We start from the raw sequence: 18060 nt of genomic DNA, 5'->3' as shown, positions 1-18060 counted from the left end.
TTGCTATGAATTTTTGTTTCTAATGAACCATTTTCTTCCTGCTAAAAAAGCTCAAAAAATAATTTTTAATTTTCTAATATCTATTTTTACAATTTATTTTTCTTTTAAGAAAAGTGGACTAGAGGTGCAAGTCACATTCTCAAGGGAATTTTTAGCTTTAAAAATGGTGTATGTGGCAGGGAGGACATTTAGCATCCTTTAAAATTGAGACATCTGAACAGCAATTTACCTTTTGAAATCACCAAATCTCAAGTGTGCTTTGCATTCTTGGTCTTAAAATGCTTTTCGTTTTCTAATTTGACAAAAATCCTAGTCTCTTTACATTTGCTACCTTTTCTGTCTACAACACAGGCAGCGTGAGCTAAATTAGATTTGTTATAATGAAGTTTAAACTGCTAAAATAGAGGCGTGTCTCTAACTTTAGACAAGTTTAGGGAATCGTAGTAAGCATTACTTTTTTCTCCATACTTGTCTGCATTCATGGTCTTCCCAAAAAATGTCAGTTAATTTCCCGATTCTAAAAAGAGGGACTTTTTCATAACAGCTGTATAACCAGGCAAAAGAGCACACCCTCGTCTTCCCTGAAGGGTAGGAAACCTGCAATAATGTGAGGTAATTATATTTAGCCTTAGAAAAGTCTTTGAAACGTTCTAATCAAGACTTTCAGCTTTCCGAGTGCGTGAGCTTTATTTTTACATTCGTCCTGGTCCCGGTTTTGCATTTCTAATGAAAGTGAACTGACAAAGCGTGAAAGTGGTCTAAGGAGCAAAACAAAGCCAGCAAGCCTGCTTTTGGTGTGCCAGGATGAATCAATATTCCGGAGACCTCGGGGTTTCCCCCTCCTACCCTGTGCGGTTTCCATTCCCCACTCCTCCTTTCCCGGACACAGACTCCTCCCCTTTTCTTAAGTTGCCCTGAGAGTAACTTGCAGTTTCAGAGCACATGCACATTGTCAGGGCCAGCCTGCCTGCTCACGCGCGCTGCCGATTGCTGCTCCGCCGGACCTGCTGGGGAATTCACCTCGTTACTGCTTCGTATCTTCACCCCTTACAAAATCAGAAAAGGTAAGTGTCACATCCTGTGCTCCTGCCGGGTTTAATTTCTCCTTTCACTTCTCTGCCGATGTATTTTGCCTCCCAAGCAGAGGAGCAGTTTGAGTCAAGGCTAGCCATTTTGGTAGATAAAGTCCATGTTAGTCATCTCACGTCGTGAGAGTGTGGTGTCTATTTATGCTGGGCCCTCTGTTAATTTGGAGTTGAGTCATTCGGTGGGGATTGGGGGCAGATTGTGGCGCGAGATCTAGAAAAGGATCAAGGTTGAGCGAGTCTGCTTGAAAGTGACTGGTAAGAGGAATCAGAGCTATTAGTAAAAAAAAAAAATCTGGTCTCTTCCATCTCCTCCCCCTCTTCGCCTCTCCCTAAGCATTTAATCCCGTGCGAAGTCTTAAACAAATTCTAAGTCTTAGTATCACTGACCCCAACGTGCAATATCATTTAAAAGGCAAAATGTTAAGTCTTTTTTTTCCTGCACTGGGATTTGCTAAAAGCTTGCGAGGAGTCATTTGTGAGGAGTCTGTTGGTTTCCAGTTACCTCCTCCACTGGCGCACACGCTGGCTGCTTGCGTTGGCAGCGACACACATCCATGGTACGGCTGGTTTTCACTCGGATTGATTATGGGAAGGACTATGGATTAGAACTCCCGTAAGGCACCAGGAAGAATCCTTTGATTTTTCAGACCAGCTGATTTCCACCAGGAAAGAAATTTACTGAAACGTAGTTAAATAGCCTGAGCGCTTTAAAGAAGCCAGAAACCACACACTGTAATGTTTGGAATGAAAATTGGTTTCATCTCCTCATCTGTTCTAGAAATCCTAAATTTTAAAATGCTAAAAAGTCAGCAATCGTTTCCTCTGAAGACCCTAGTATGTGTGTCATAAAGGCAGACCCTACTTTTTATTTCTAATTGTGATAAAAATGAAGCTGAATTCTGATTTCAGATGATTTATAGATGTGCCCAGAGCACTTTGCTTATTTCATGGAAAAAAAAATGAAAAAGTTACCCCGTAAAATAGTCACATGTATTTCCCATGTATTGTGGGCACTTGTGTTCTTTTTACCGCCATATTTACTAGTAGACGTTATCGTATTTTTTCTTAATGAAGAAAATAGCTGGTTACTTTACTACATATAACAGAGACAACTCCCACCTATCAGTATCTTAATTATTTTTATTTTATGTTTTCAACCATGTATACAGCATAATTTGTCAAGTTATGGTTGAGAACTTACATTCAGTTTGATTGGACATTTACTGAGTATGCACATTTTGCAAGGCATCAGATGGGTTCTGAGGGGGAGGGTGGGTATAGGGGTTCTCAGTCAGTTCCAGCTCTGAAGAACCCTTTTATAGCCTCATTGGAGGGGGAAAGATGGATTTTTAAAAAGAAAATAGAACGTAAGTTCTGCATATATATTCTGAATATATGCATATTTCTCACACGTGGTCCACTAAAATATGCACACCACAGCCTTGAAGCCTGGTATTGTGGCTCTCCAGTCCTCGATTCCTGCTGAGATTATGCAATTTGCCAAGAGCTTGCCTGGTGTAGCGCAGCACTGATTTCTCACCCCTGGACACTGTAACTCATGTCTCTTTTTCTCCTATTCTAGTTGTGTTTTCTAACACCAAAGAGGAGTTTTGGCTTTCTGTGGGTGATTCCCAGACACTGAAGTGCAAAGAAGAGACACTCCTAGAAAAGTAAAATATGACTAAAACCAATGGAGAAGAGCCCAAGACGGCGGGCAGGATGGAGAGATTCCAGCAGGGAGTCCGTAAACGCACACTTTTGGCAAAGAAGAAAGTACAGAACATTACAAAGGAGGATGTTAAAAGTTACCTGTTTCGGAATGCTTTTGTGCTGCTCACTGTCACCGCTGTCATTGTGGGTGAGTCATTTGATTAAAAACAAACCTGTATCTTGTTTCTCTGGGGCATCTGGCTGCCCCGGGAACATTATCAGATGAACTAGTTGTAGGTATCAAAATGATAGCCCAGGCTTTCCTCTGAACTTGATGATTTTTCTCCATAAAAATGACTGTTTTGGCATGTTTGGAGCAATATATGGTAAACCCATCATTAGGCAACATTAGGCATTGTGCAAATCAATTGTATAAGGAAGGAAAATATTTTCCCATTTCATGTAAGGATAAAGAAGTGATAATTTAATCATTAGGCATGACAAATCAAGCATGCTACGTTTGACCAAAATGTAATTATATACAGTGTCAGTTGCACTTGAAACTAATTTATACAACTAGTACACCTAAAATGAGACGTTGGTTCCAAATAGTTATTATAGTCTAACTGGTGCTGACTTGAAGCTGAATGTCAATGCTTAGACACAGAGGCCAAATCTTTTATGTGTTTGGACTCTCTCACCCAGCAACTGGGAAAGATGGATTGGGGAAAATGTTAACACAGATCTCTTTCATTCATTGCTTTGCAGAGCCTGCCATAACCAGCTATACCTTTCTTGAAACATTTTCATCTATTACTAATTTAGCAGGGTTGACAGTAATCTTTACTAATAAAATACTTTTCTTTTGTTTATTGATCTTAAAAGTTATAGTTTATTACTTATGGGTGGTATTGATCCTACTTTAAAATATAGCTGAAAAAAAAACTACTTATTTGGAATTTTTAACCAAACCAGTATAGAAATCCTTAGGTTGACAAACACATGAGCCAATGCCAGGTTGTAAAAATACTCTAACTTAACCTACCAATTTGCCACCATAAAAGAGGCATTCAGTACAGTTTTAATATCTACTCTGGAGTTTGCCAAGATTTCTATCAACTTCAAAGAGATAATGATTTAATAAAGATTAAGAAAATTCTGTAGTATATAAATATAATAACTTTTTTCAAGAAAATAGAATTCTTAAATTGTAGACAAATGAAATATGACAGGAGAATTTGTCAGAAGACTTTAGCTACATCCCCCTTTAACATCATTGTCGCCCATTAGTAGTCACAGGTGATTAATGATGATTCCATTAATTTTAGAGAAACTCAAAGAGAACATGTCCTAATTGACACAGAGAAGAAATGGCTTTCCATAGTAGGTTTCCAGGCTTGAATATATTCCTAGATGAAGTATTTCAGTCCCACATCATGGTCCTGGAAGTCAATGCCTCTTTTTCACCCTGAATCAAAGTCATTGCCAAGCCAAGCAATAGCTGCATAGTAATAATATCAAACATTTATGTAGTACTATTCCAGCTACCTGTAGGAGTTTTGTTTATATTAGCTCACTTAATCTTCAAATAAGCCTATGAAGCAAGTGAGAAGGTAGAATCTCCCTCATTTTGTAAATGAAACTGACTGTGGAGAAATCCAGCAGTTTGCCCAAAGTCACAACACTAGTAAACGCTGGAGCTGAAAGCCAAATTCAGTCTAGTGCCAGAGGCCATTCTCTTAACCACTCTATTCTTCCTCTGCTCTGCTGCTAGTTGACATCTTGTAAGAGATGCCAGAAAGAGAAATACCCTCATGAGTTGATGAAGGCCAGTTAGCTAGCAGTGCTAGATGCATTCACATAGCATTGCCATTTTACTGTATGATTTATCCAGTTGAAGTAAACAGAAAACTTACAATTCCCCTATAGACCATTAAGCCACATCCTTCTCATTCATTTAACAAATACTCATTTATAATTCATGATCCTATACGTATAATAAATAGTGCTCAGTAATACCGGAGTACATTTGAAAAAGATGGAGAAACACCATTCAAAATGGTGTTGTAAACACCAGAAGAGTTGAATTTCTAAGACAATAAATAGAGGAATGGAAAGTAATAAAACTTGAACATGGAAGACAGATTGATGGAGAAGGAAGTTTGTAAGTGATTAGTTCGAAGAAACAACATCTCTAATAAAACGAAGATAAGGCCAGGATTTAAAAGTCTGTTTTTCACTAAGAGTTTGGGATCATTCCTCACCCAATAAGGGCTTTTTTAAGATTTGTGAGAATTGCAATAAGAGTTGGCTGAGCCAGGGTAGATAAGTTGGCCGGGGGCCCTCATGGTTGGCTTTACTAACGGAAACTGAGGAGGCAGAAGCAGTAAGAAGGCGGCACTAACAAAGAAACACATAAAAAGAGCTCATTGACAGTCAAAGAGACCACTGAGCCTACACCAAAGACTTGGAATAGCAAATAGACAACTTAGGAGCAAACAGATTTAGGAGAGAAGGAAGAACCCTTCAGTTATCTGTTAGTGTGTCTTCCATTGGAGGGCCCAGTGGATACAAAGGCCCCATTTGGCTTGTCACTGGGTTCCATGTCTACCAGTCCTAAGAGATAGGAAAAGAATGTGTCTGTAGACCAACTCTTAATTTATTTGCTGTAGCATGAGAAAAAGCAAGAAAGATGCTAGCAAGGAAGAAGGAGATAATTATTTTCCCCAAAGATGAGATGAGAAGAGTTATAGCTGTTACCTAGTTTTCAAATTCCTAGATTTTTATTGCTTTTAGTGAAAAAAAAAAAAAAAAAAAAAAAAAAAATCACTGGGAAACCTATGTACTGGGTTGAATCTTTTGTTCAGTCTGTTTTGTTTTGCCTTTTTGAAATAAAATATATATGATTTAATGTGTGGAAGCAGAAACTAGAAAAATATTATAATAAAGACATGTGAATCCATATATTCAAAATAAAGCAGAAAATTATAAATATTTTGATTATCAATTCATCCACAAGCATAAGCATAGAACCATTTGTACCATTTTATGTCATTTCTACTGCCATTTCTAAGCAACGTCAAAGTCTGAATGTGCCATGCCATGACAAAAGCCCGTGTAACAGGAGTGGGTTAGCGATCTGAGAGAACACAGTGCCAAGCTCCACATCCCTTAGAGGGTCCATCATGAAAGCATTCGATAATGGGCTGCCAGGGCTGTTGTGGATATCTGTCTGACAAAAACCACATTGAGAAGAGAGGTTATTGTCTTTCTTCCTGCAGAAAGCGGTTTCTCCTTTCAGACTGTGGTAAGTTGTGTTAGAGTGACCTCAGACATCTCGCTGAAAGAAAGGAAAAGTCCTTTGTCATGTTCAACTCACAGAACGCTGACTCTTTCCATGGCTAGGGAATGAATTGCACAATAAAAATGAAATCTCAGGCCAAACAATGAAATGGGTCATAAGATCAGCTGCGAGGTAGGGGGATATTTATAAATAGGAATGCATAGAATTGAGCTGTGGTTTGACCTGAAGGCATTCACAAACACAGTAACTGGCACCTTCCTCTGATGTTGGTCTTCACACACACACACACACCCACACACACACACACTTTACATTTGAGTTCTCCTTTATGTGGATTTGGAAGAAATTGGTGACTTCTCAGGAAAGAAAACATCCTGACTAAATTTTTATAAAACATTTCTCCCTGTTCCCTAATACTCTGGCAATGAATTTAAATTGCACTAAAGTTTGGTGCAATTCTGTAATATCTCTAAATGGATATAGGAGAAACTAGTCAGCATGTCTGCCTCTTGGGATAGGAACTAGGTGTCTAGGGAATGGGGTGGAAAGAATACGACTTTTCTTTGAGAAAGTTTTTGTATTTTTTTTACCTCATTCATATATTATCTACTGTTAGCTATTATCTACTAAGTAAATAAGTTAAATTATTTATTTTTAAAAATTCAATGATATGCAATTTAACAAATATGGAATGTTATATAGCTTGCTCTGCGCTGTGCAATGGTATCCCCTGTTCTCAGGTAATTTCATAGGAGACATGGATGAAAAATAAGATGACAATGGAACATACAAGGATCAGAAGTGGTAATAGAGAAGTTTCTAATCAGCTGTAAACATTTTTCAAATGAGTTCATGTTATGCGTATTTTTCTATATAATATGGCATCTTTCTGTGGTGGTACTTTAGAGGTTCCATTTTCTTTTAATAGACACATTAGGAACCCTAGATGTGCCATCTGAAAAAAGGAGAAGTGTGGCTTTTGATGAAGGTAGATCTGGATCATGTACCAGCTGTATTATTTAATAGCTTTGTGATCCAAAAGGAGGCATCGCTGAGCCTCAGTTTCTTGTAGCTATAATATATACCTGTATTTGCTATAGTTATTATATATTGCTAACAAGAGTAGAGGCTGGGCACGGTGGCTCATGTGTGTAATCACAGCACTTTGGAAGGCCAAAGTGGGAGGCTCTCTTGAGCCCAGTAGTTTGAGACCAACTGGGCAACATAGTGAGACCCCCAATCTTTTAAAAAAATGGCCGGCATGGCGGCTTATGCCTGTAATCTCAGCACTTGGGAGACCGAGGTGGACAGATCATGAGGTCAGCAGATCCAGACCATCCTGGCTAACACGGTGAAACCCTGTCTCTACTAAAAATACAAAAAATTAGCTGGGCATGGTGGTGGGTGCCTGTAGTCCCAGCTATTCGGGAGGCTGAGGCAGGAGAATTGCTTGAACCTGGGAGGCCGAAGTTGCAGTGAGCCAAGATCGCACTATTGCACTCCAGCCTGGGCGACAGAGTGAGACTCTATCTCCAAAAAAACCCAAAAAAAAACCAAAAGAAAGAAAGAATCTTGTTGATGTTCACCATATTGGTCTGGGAACAATGGCTCACACCTATAATCCCATCACTTTGGGAGGCCAAGGAAGGAGGATCACTTGAGCCAGGAGTTCAAGATCAATCTGGGCAACATAGTAAGAGCTCATCTCTACAAAAACATTTTTTTTAAAAAAAATTATCCAGGTACAGTGGTACATGTCTGTAGTCCCAGCTACTCAGGAGGCCAAAGTGGGAGGAGGCTCGCTTAAGCCCAGGAGGTTGAGGCTGCAGTGAGCCATGTTCATGCCATCGCACCCAGCCTGGATGACAGAGCGAGACCCTGTCTCCAAAAAAGAAAATAATAACAATAGCTAACACTGACCATGTATGTCAAGCATGGCTGTGTTATTAACTTTAATTCTCATAACAACTCAGAGAAGGAAGTAGTTTTATTGCTTTCATTGTACAAATGAGAAGATTGAAGCTCAAATCCCTATCGCACAGCTGGTAAATACTGAATGGGATTCAAATCCACCCTTCCATCTCCAGGTTCTCATTCACCACACTGTTCTGGGTGCTCTTCCTTGGCCTCAGGGAATATCCATTCTAGCTTTACTCCAGCAATTTGCCTGAGGTAGCAACAGAAAAGATGGAAAAGAGAGGTCAAACTGAAAGATCACTGGTGAGACTTGGTGATGGATTCAATGAGAGAAGGCGGACTGCAGGCCAACGGCCCAGTTTCTGGCTTAAGTGGCAGAGTGGCTGATGATGCCACTGTTGAAGGTAGAATACAGGAGAAAGATGGGGGCCTTGGGGGTGCACGAGATAAGTTCAGTTTGGACCTGTTGAGCTTGTGAGGTGGGATGCCACCAAGGTGGATATACAATGGAAGAAGCTTGCTGCAGATCAAGATTTGGAAGGTATTCCTACAACCTCCAGACTGAACGAAGACAGTTCCGTCTTTGGATTTCAAGTGAATAAGGATCAGTGACTCGAGCTATCCTACTGCATAAGTGAGTCTATTCTGTAAGTGAGTCTTTTCTTGGGACAGTTTCCATAACTATAGGGCTCTTCCTTCATGCTCAAAAGCACTCATTTTCTAGAAATGCCATGGTGGTGTTCTGTACCTGGACATAACTGGCCGAGTCAGTTATGTCAGCCAAGCAGGTTAATCGATGTGATTTGCTATCAGCTGCTGGACTGAACCGACCTGTAGTGGGACCACAATAGCCAACTGCTTGAGTTCGTGGAGTAGGCACAGTCAGGCACACACACCAACATCCTCTCGATTTCCTGAACACCTGGTAGCAGGGCATCTTCACACTGATTGAACAACAGCAATCCAAAGAATGATGGACAGATATCTGGGTTCAGACTTATGGTTTCTTCAATACTTCTTGGAAATGAGCAGGGAGAGAGGAGCTTCAGGAAGCTGGGGGTAGGGGGATCCTGAGTCCCCTGGTGTTACCAGAGCTCAGCTGGGCTGTCACTCAGCAGAGGCTGGGAGGGGAGAAGAGGAAGCTGTGGATTTACAGAGCCTTGCTCTGGAGAAGCCACACTGGGATAAGGTATAAGAACTAGGGTCTGATTTCTCTGTGCTTTATCTTCTCCTCTTGGAAGCAGAAATACAGAAAAATTGTCAGGGCTGGTGATGACACATGTGCCCAGAGCACAGATGCATCCCAGTCCTCTCCCAGCTTCTCCAAAACCATTCCAGGGGCTGCCTCCTACTATGAGAGTGTAGCCCCCTAAGGTATAGCAGAGATCAGAGCTATGTGTTCTGGAGTCAGACAGCCTAGGTTTATGTCCAGTTCTGGAACTGAGCTTCTATTTCCTCCTGTATAAAATAGAATAATTATGAAAACTCTCTGCCAAGATTTATGTCCCAGTTCTGCTATGCACAAGCCATGCCACCTTAAATGATTTCCTTAAATGCTTGCCAGGTAAAGTATCCACAGACATTGTAAACTTCACATGTTTTATTTACCTCTCTGATATGGCTTCAAGCTATCATATGCACTGATTTGATGATGCTGATCTGCCAGAGAACTATAAGACCCTAGCATTTGGGGAGGATGAGGGGCAGAGATGAGAGAAAATATTCACCTGGTTTTGGTTCAGAAGTGGCTTCTGTTTCCTTAGCTAGAGAAGAGAGCCAAGAGAGTTGTAGGAAGAGCCTTAATAGTTGTAAAGAGCTTTTAGATGCAGAAATGAAAGCCTCGGAGTAAGTGATACCATCATTATCTGTCCCTTACCTGTCTCTCCTGAACAGAACCAGAAAGTAATCCCCAGGCAGCTGTTATCATGGTAGACTACTCAGTGGAGGGGGCGCCTCTCTCAGGAAAATGAAGAGGTGCTAAGAAATGTTTTTAGTAAGCATTGCGATATGCTCAATAGTGAATTCTTTATTCATACTTCTCGGGGCCAATCTGAGTGTTCACCACCTCCCTGGTTTCTTCTTTCCTCCAGCGCTTTGGGGCCTACTGTCCATTAACTGCCACTCTGATCGGAGTGGGGGCTGGCTGAAACCCTGAGAGAAATGTGGCTGGTTTCCAAGAGAGTTGGGAAAGGTTGTTTTGAAGCAGTGGGTAGAAGTCTTAATGTTGTTCTCTGGATTCTGTTTTGCTCTTTTTCTTCTTGTTAATTCAGATGTTGAGGAAACAGAGCAGGCAATTTCAAATTTCTCTTTCAAGTAGGTAATCAAATAAGCAAGTGTGTTCAGAACAATTAACCTGCAGCAATAATATCTTTCATTTTTGTGGTGTTACAGTTTACAAAGCACTTTCTGTTGCACCCTCTGCAGCATATAAGCTAAGGCCAGGCCACCCTCCTTCTGATCTGTATCTGCAGATGTCTGGGATGCAGCTAAGAAAGCATTAAGGGTCTAAAGGTCCTGGGTACAAGCCTGGCTCTACCATCAACTAACTTGATTTTTGATGTAAGACAAATCTCTGGGTCTCATTTTCTCATCAGCAATGTAAGTTGAGACTAATGTCTGCTTCCAACTCAAAATCCTATCATTTTAAGTCTAGTTTATCTTCCTCTAAAGTATCAGAATATGTGGAATAATGCAGAGGTATTTTGTTTTGTTTTGTACCATTGCTAGGATCTCTTTCCTAGACAATCCATTCTCACTGCTCTCTCCAGTCTAACAAATAGCCAGCCCCCTTCTCCTTTGATCTCTGGAGGGCCCCTGGCTCTGGGTCTGATAATAGTGTTTTTTAACCAGTGTTTGAGAACATCGTGAGGGCACATTTAGCAAGAGCTCCTTCTGCCCTTCAGTCTCTGCCCGTCTCTCATAAATTGGGGGAAGAAAACCATAGGCTTTTGTTTTTGCTACAGAATAAATAAGATTGTGAAGAACCTAACCCATTTACAGGAGGCAACCAGAGTTTAAGCGCTGTCTTTTCCAAGTTGTACATTCTAGGTACTTGATATTTATGGAACACTGGGATACTGTCATTCATCAAGTATTTGCTGGCAGCTAGGTGAGCTGCATCATTGCTGGGAGCTGAGAAAACACACAGCCATTCAGTGCACAAAGTTTAGTGACTATACTCACTGAGTATAAAAATGATGAGTTTTTTTTTTTTTTTTTTTTTTTGTTTTTTTTTTTTTTGAGATGGAGTTTCACTCTTGTTACCCAGGCTGGAGTGCAATGGCGCGATCTCGGCTCACCGCAACCTCCGCCTCCTGGGTTCAGGCAATTCTCCTGCCTCAGCCTCCTGAGGAGCTGGGATTACAGGCACGCAAGACCATGCCCAGCTAATTTTTTGCATTTTTAGTAGAGACGGGGTTTCACCGTGTTGACCAGGATGGTCTCGATCTCTTGACCTCGTGATCCACCCGCCTCGGCCTCCCAAAGTGCTGGGATTACAGGCTTGAGCCACCGCGCCCGGCCAAAATGATGAGTTTTACGTCAAGCTTCAGTGTTCTCAAGATTGTCTAGAGCATATTCCCTAGGCCGAGAATATTCACATCACTATGCCCTATCAAGAGATGTGCTCAAGAGAGTTTGAAAGCAAAAAGAGAAGGATAAAAGACTCAAAAAGGTTTAGATAAAGAAAGATATACTCTGGATGAACTAAGGGAGGCACTCCCTTTTCCCCTTTGTATAACTTATCAAAGATTGGAGGGTAAATTTAGGAGGAGCAAATTGAAAGGCACAACCAAGTTTTGAATTTCAAGACGGAGTTTCTGTCTCCGGAGAGGCAACTCCATTCTTCCTGTCCTCAGAGAGACTTCTCCAGTTCTCCGGCCGTGTTTCCAAGCTGCAAACTGCTGCTGCTTTACAGAGAAAACAGTGGACTGTTAGTGAGAGACTGCTTATTCAGAACCTTGTACGATGAGGCTCATTTATCCCTAATGAGAGTAGGGATAAAAATACACCCTGCAAAGATGGTCCCTTCTTTTATACACATTGCATTACTTGAAATTTCATCTTTCAAGCAGATAACACAAAACCCCAGGTTTCTTGTGCTTGTCTAAAGCTTGCTGGTATCTTCAGCTACTTGATGAATGTAAAGAGAAACATCAAGAAGGAAATTATGATTCTATCAAGAGACTGCCTGTGACAAAAGTAGTCATGTTTTTATTTAGTTATTTATTTATTTTTGTTTTCTGAGATTTGTACTTTTAGGGCAAATGAAGTATGTAAGCAAACCTGAGATTCAGTAAACTTTTCAGGGCCCTGTATGTTCTGACATTGCAATGGTTTCCACGAGGTGATGGGTGACAAGGAGTTTGTCATCTTTGCCAAGTGGTTTCAGTTTTCTCATACTTACAACTCCAAGGGCTCTTTGCACATGAGCCCGTATTGATTTGAGTTCAAAGTTTTTTCAGATTTACTTCCTTGTCTCCAAAAAAAAGAAAGCGATTTGCTCAGAAAGTGATCTACTCACTATAAATCTGAGCATAATTAGTGACTTTCCTCTCTGTGGCCCAAGCTAAAGAAACTCCTTGTTAAAGCGATTAAAGAGGATTGAGGAGAAATCAACCCAGACCCAAAGCGACTTTTTAGAAAGATGCAGGCATCCAGCAGAAATATTGCAGAAAAGAATCCAGTAAGATTGAATAAGAGAGAGGGAGAAAAGGTTGTGGGCCTTTTTTTTGTTTTGTTTATTTTATTTTACTTATGCAGTAAATAAATTTGCATAGTCCAAAATCCAAAAGTACAAAAGCTTATAAAAAGAAAGTATCTCATTGTTCCCTGCCCCCCAGGGTTCCAGTTTACCTTTTGTCTGTGTCTCATGCCTTTGAAGTAATTTTATGACTATAAAAATAAATACATATTCCTTTTTAAACTCTTCGCATACAAATAATAGCATAGTGTACATAGACCACTTTTCACCTTGCTTTCTTCACTTTACAATATACCTTGGATGTTATTCCTTGGCATGTAGAAAGACCCCTCTTTCTTGGAGCTACATTGTATGGGTGAACTATAATTTATTTAAGCAATTACCACTTGATGGACGCTTAGGTTGTTTCCAGTCTATAGACATTTTTATTTTAAAATGGTGTAATGAATGATCTTTCACCCATGTATCTGTGGGATACAAACCCAGAAGTGAAACTGTTGGGTCTGAAGATACATGTATTTGTAATGTTGGTAAGTGCTGCTAATCTGTACCCCATGGAATTTGTAGTCATTGCTCTTCCAAATTGTGGTATTTAAAAAAGAGTTAGCCTCGGTGCTGCTTCCGCCAAATATAAGCATGAGTGGACTTTGCAGTTTGTGCAGGCTCTGCAGACAGACTGAGGAAACTAAGGAAATCAGTGCATTGGAAACTGCAATTTCAGGATAGAAGCAAATCGATGCAGGATCTCCCTGCTTCCAAAGCCCAAATTTAATCCAGGCGCAACACCCAAAGCTTTAATTTGTATGTTACCTTCAACTTTTGAAGCACTTTCACATCCCTTACCATCTACAATCTTCACAATAAACTGTAAAACAGATGGACTGGGATTTCAGTTTTTATTCCTCCATGTAAGCCCTTGCCTCCTGCCACCAATTTAACAGAAGTTTAGAAAGTAAAACATTGAGCTATGTGTCAAGGGCACTTAGAAATAAAAGATCACCAGAAATAAGACTATAGAAGCTAGGACCACCCCGTTCCCAGGCTAGCCCTGGCTCTCTTAGGTACAGCCTTAGGGGATGCAACCTGTCCATAAATAATTCCCCAGAATACTGGTGCTTACAGTCTGAGCACAAATGGGTCTTGACTGGGCTCTAGGGCAGAACATAAAATCAGGAGACAGGAGCAAACTTGACTGTTCATGCTGCACAGACATATCAGTTAGTAGAACAGAGGCTCTGAAAGAGCAGAAGAGGAATAGATGGGCATGGGAGCGCCCTTGCTGTGCACCAACATATAACACACAAAAGGTACCAGGGGGATCTTGGGAAATTTTAAATCTATTTCATTCCCAGTTTCTACTCAGTCATAACAATATTTTTTTCCACAAAAGGAAGGCAACAAGTCCTGATTTTAATTGCTATTTCTGAAATAGAAGATTTTTAAAAAACAGCAATGGCTTGGACATTTAGAATACCTGTAGGATTACTAAATTAGGTAAATTAAATTACCACTTCACATAACCTTTTTCAATGCAGTTTTTGGAAGACAGCACCAGGCCTTTCTTAGAACTCCAAGGTTCTTCTGATGCATTCGTCTCTAAGAGTCACATGCCGTGTGCACATAAGTCTGTGTCTCCACTCTACTTGGTCATCAGTCACCCATGCTGGCTCATCTAGGCACTCCTGGTGAAACAAGGCTGAGGCAGGTATTTCCTACTTTCAGCAACAGGAAACACCAAGGGACAAAAGAATGAGCTAGGCCAAGGCCCAAATCTCCCAAGGATGTGGGAACAGAGGAGTGGGGGAGGGTTGCTAGGTTGCCTCCAACACTGAGTAGCTTCTCATCAGGAAATGCCTGCAAGTTTGACGGAAACAAAAGTCCAGGGACCAGCAGAACTCTTACCCAGGTAAATTCACCATTATGGCTTTGCCTTCTTCATGAAAATAAGCTAATGCACCCTGGTGCAGTGGCTCACTCCTGTAATACCGGCAACGCAGGGAGTTAACGCAGGAGGATCACTTGAGGCCGGGAGTTTGAGACCAGCCTGGGCAACATAGCAAGACCCTGTCTCTAAAAAATTTTTTTAAATTAGCCAGATGTGGTGGCATGCACCCTTAGTCCTTGCTACTCAGAAGGCTGAGGTAAGAGGATCACTTGAGACCAGGAGTTCGAGATCAGCCTGAGCAACAGAGTAAGACTCTATCTCTAAAAATAATGAAAATAAGTGAATGGAAATTTATGTTCACCAGCTTCAACAAGCTGGCATGAGACAGTCTTATGATTTCTCCAAATTGGGGCAATTCCTAAAATAGAAATTTGTATTTGATTCCTCAAATAATTATTGCATAACTGTCATAATAATTGTAATGGCTAAACTGCCAAAGTATTTTATGACTCCTTAAATGCTCTCATGTGTATTATCAAGGAGTTTAGAATTCATTAGCAGAAACAAGATTATAAAGCAGCTAAGATTTATAATGCTTTTGATATACATGGTTCTTCTAAACTCAGAACTTAAAGTTTAAGAGGATCTTAGATACCATGCGTTCCAATTGATCTCATTTTGCAGATTTCTTTTAAAAAAGAAAAAAATGCCTAGAGAGATTATGTGATTTGAAGATCTGGAAACAGGAAGGCCTAAGCTTGCAACCCCATCCTCTCATGTCACCTACTGCAACGCAACCTTGGGCAAGTGGGTTATTCTTTCTAGGCCTCAATCTTTTCATTAAGGAGATACTGATATTAAATCCTACCAGTTTGATGTGAAGATTAAATCATTCACATAAAGCATCTCCTACCCTAAGTTACTGACAGAAAATCGGGCCCAGAGTGGTTTTTCTACAGTATCACACTTACTCTCCCTTCTACTAATAAAAACCCACCTTCAGAGCAAATTTGGGATCCAGAGCTATCTCTCCTCATTTGTGAAGTTAGAAAGCTAAGCCTATGAGAAGTCATAATTCAGTCAAGGTCTAGTCCCACAGACCATGAGAGCAAAATCACATGGTTTTGTACAGAGGGGATGTTCCTTGGGGCAGGCTACTATGCTTAGGAAGTGCAATAGAAAATCAGATTTATTAGGGAGCATAGGACAAAGATTCCTGCATTCAGGAAGTGTGCTCAACACCATCTGGGGGCCAGGCACTGTGGATCTTGCTCACCTGAAACTTGTTCATTTGTTCAACAACATATTAAGCACCTACTGTGTGTCTGGAACTGTTTGAAGGGACGGATATAGGTCAGTGAACAAAATTGACCAAAAATCCCCCCAAAAATCTTAATCTTGTAGAGCTTACATTTAGCAGGCAGAGACAGTAATAAACAACAAGCATAATAAACTAGAAAATTATACTGTATTTGGAAGATGATAGGAACTATCAAAACAAAGCCAGCAAGGGAGAAGAAAGTTCAGGGAGACCTCATTCGGAAGGTGACATTTGAGCTAAGTCTTTTTCTTTTCTTTTAAGACAAGGTCTCACTCTGTCACCCAGGCTGGAGTGCAGTGGCACTATCTCAGCCCACTGCAACCTCTGCCTTCCAGGTTCAAGTGATTCTCCTGCCTCAGCCTCCTGAATAGCTGGGACCACAGGTGTATGCCACATCTGGTTAGTTTTTGTATTTTTAGTAGAGACAGGGTTTCGCCATGTTGGCCAGGCTGATCTCCAATGTTTGACCTCAGGTGATCTACGCTCTCTGGCCTCCCAAAGTGCTGAGGTTACAGGATTGAGTCACTGCACCTGGCTGAGCTAAGTATTAAAGGAGGTAAATTTTGTCAATACGTGGGAACGGTGTTTTAGGCAGAAGGAAGAGCCAGTGCAAGGACCAGAAAGGGGGATCGTGTCTAAGGTGATGGAGAAATGACAAGAAGGCAAGTGTGGAAACAGGTGAGAGGGAGTGGAGTAGGAGATGGATTCTGAGGCAAGGTGGATCTAGGGAGGCTGGCCAGGAGCAGCCATTGATTGCATGGCCTTGGGTTTTGACTCTACATGAGAGGAAAAGCCAGCGGAATGAGTAGGGGAGTGAGATCCTGACCTAGGTCTCAGTGTTCTTTTGGGAATAGGCTGGAAAGAGGTGAAGTGGAGGCAGAGAAACCAGTTAGAAGACGACTGCAGTAGTCCAGCCAATAAGGAGGGTGACTTTTTAATCTTGGAAACTTCTTCATTTACAAATTAGAAAAAAAATATTGAAGCACAGAAGGCAATAGACTTATTTATCCAGGATCACATGGGGAGTAAACGCAGGGTTAGGACTAGAATCCTGACATCATCTGCTCTTTAAACGTTTGTAGAGCATCTTCTCTATGAAGATAGAAGAAGCCTGGTGAAGAGGCCCAGAGACCTTTGCATGTTAGATTGACCGCTAACTGCCACGTATAGCTCACTTGTCAAGTGTGGGTGGGACCTATGACTTCTAACCAACAGAATGTAGCAGCGGTGATGGGAAGATACTCCTGTGATTATATGACAATTGTACATCAAATTCTTGTAGCCTTGAGACAAATTAGTGCTAGTTTGGTTTTTGTGTTGCTACTTAAATGGAAAGATTCTAACTGAAATAGCAGCATTTTTGTCACGTAAAACCAGTGAGTGGTGTACTGTCAACAAAAATATTTGATGCTGTGATTTTCCTTGAGCCATTAAAGCAGACATCATGGTCTCCTTTCTGGCTAAAGATCTGCAGGCTGAGGTTTCTCTGGGCAATGGGTAGGAATGTCTTCTGGCCTTCCTGCAGCGCTGATGCTCAAAGAGCTGGCTGGCTCATCTTGGTCAGGCACTCGGTAGTTTTCTCGTGGTTGGCCTCAGAATGTGAGGCCTTTCTGTCAAGATCATTGCCTCCATTGCTTTGAGATTTCCTTTTGACATTTGAGCTCCTTTGGAGCACTGCCTCTTTTTTTGGATGATTTTGCACAGTAATAACTCTTAGAAGGCTGCCAAGTTGCTCATGACAAAGTTTGCAGTTAGAGGAGGTACGTTAGTAAAATTTTACTATTTCAAACTCCCAAAAATTAAGTAGTGTGATTTGGTCTAAATTTTACTTCACATTATGCCTCATTCTTTCACTCTTAAATATTTTCTGGCATCTTAATGTTTTCATTAGTTTTACCAGATTAAAAGGGGGCCAAATTCTTAAAGTAGGTCTTTAGCTTTTAACTTATTGTGTGTTTGGCCTTAAAAAGCAAACCTGTGATGTGTTCTTTCTAAGGCTCCAGCGTGCACATTGTGTCTTAGTTTAGAAAGTGAAATGATATTTAATCTTCCAAAGAAGTATTTGTTGTTATAGACTCCCCAGGGAAAACAAGGAACCCTTGAAGGACTCCTTTCCTGAACTTTCTACATTAGCAAAAAGAAAGTATTTAAGCAAAAATGCGACTTTGTTTATAGCATTTATCCAGCACCGTT

General features: G+C 40.8%; 1 protein-coding gene across 2 annotated transcripts in view; it reads left to right on the top strand.

Moving 5' to 3' along the window:
* The first annotated feature begins 518 nt into the window (after nucleotides 1-518).
* The window catches only part of SLC1A3 (solute carrier family 1 member 3), an 80133-nt gene continuing 62591 nt past the window's right edge, over nucleotides 519-18060 (top strand). Inside the window, exons 1-2 of one of the 2 annotated variants that reach the window (XM_032278943.1) lie at nucleotides 519-1064; nucleotides 2671-2946. In XM_032278943.1, the coding sequence (XP_032134834.1) occupies nucleotides 2766-2946 (181 nt within the window). In that variant the 5' untranslated portion in view covers nucleotides 519-1064; nucleotides 2671-2765. Of the gene's footprint in view, nucleotides 1065-1505; nucleotides 1646-2670; nucleotides 2947-18060 lie in introns of those variants that run through there. The other variant, XM_032278945.1, reaches the window with a different exon arrangement.

Source organism: Sapajus apella, unplaced genomic scaffold, assembly GCF_009761245.1.
Source record: "Sapajus apella isolate SASKATOON/1434 unplaced genomic scaffold, GSC_monkey_1.0 scaffold11, whole genome shotgun sequence".
NCBI classification, from domain to species: Eukaryota; Metazoa; Chordata; class Mammalia; order Primates; family Cebidae; genus Sapajus; species Sapajus apella.
The sequence above is the reverse complement of the archived record's forward strand: the minus strand, read 5'-3'. Positions and strand labels throughout refer to the sequence as shown.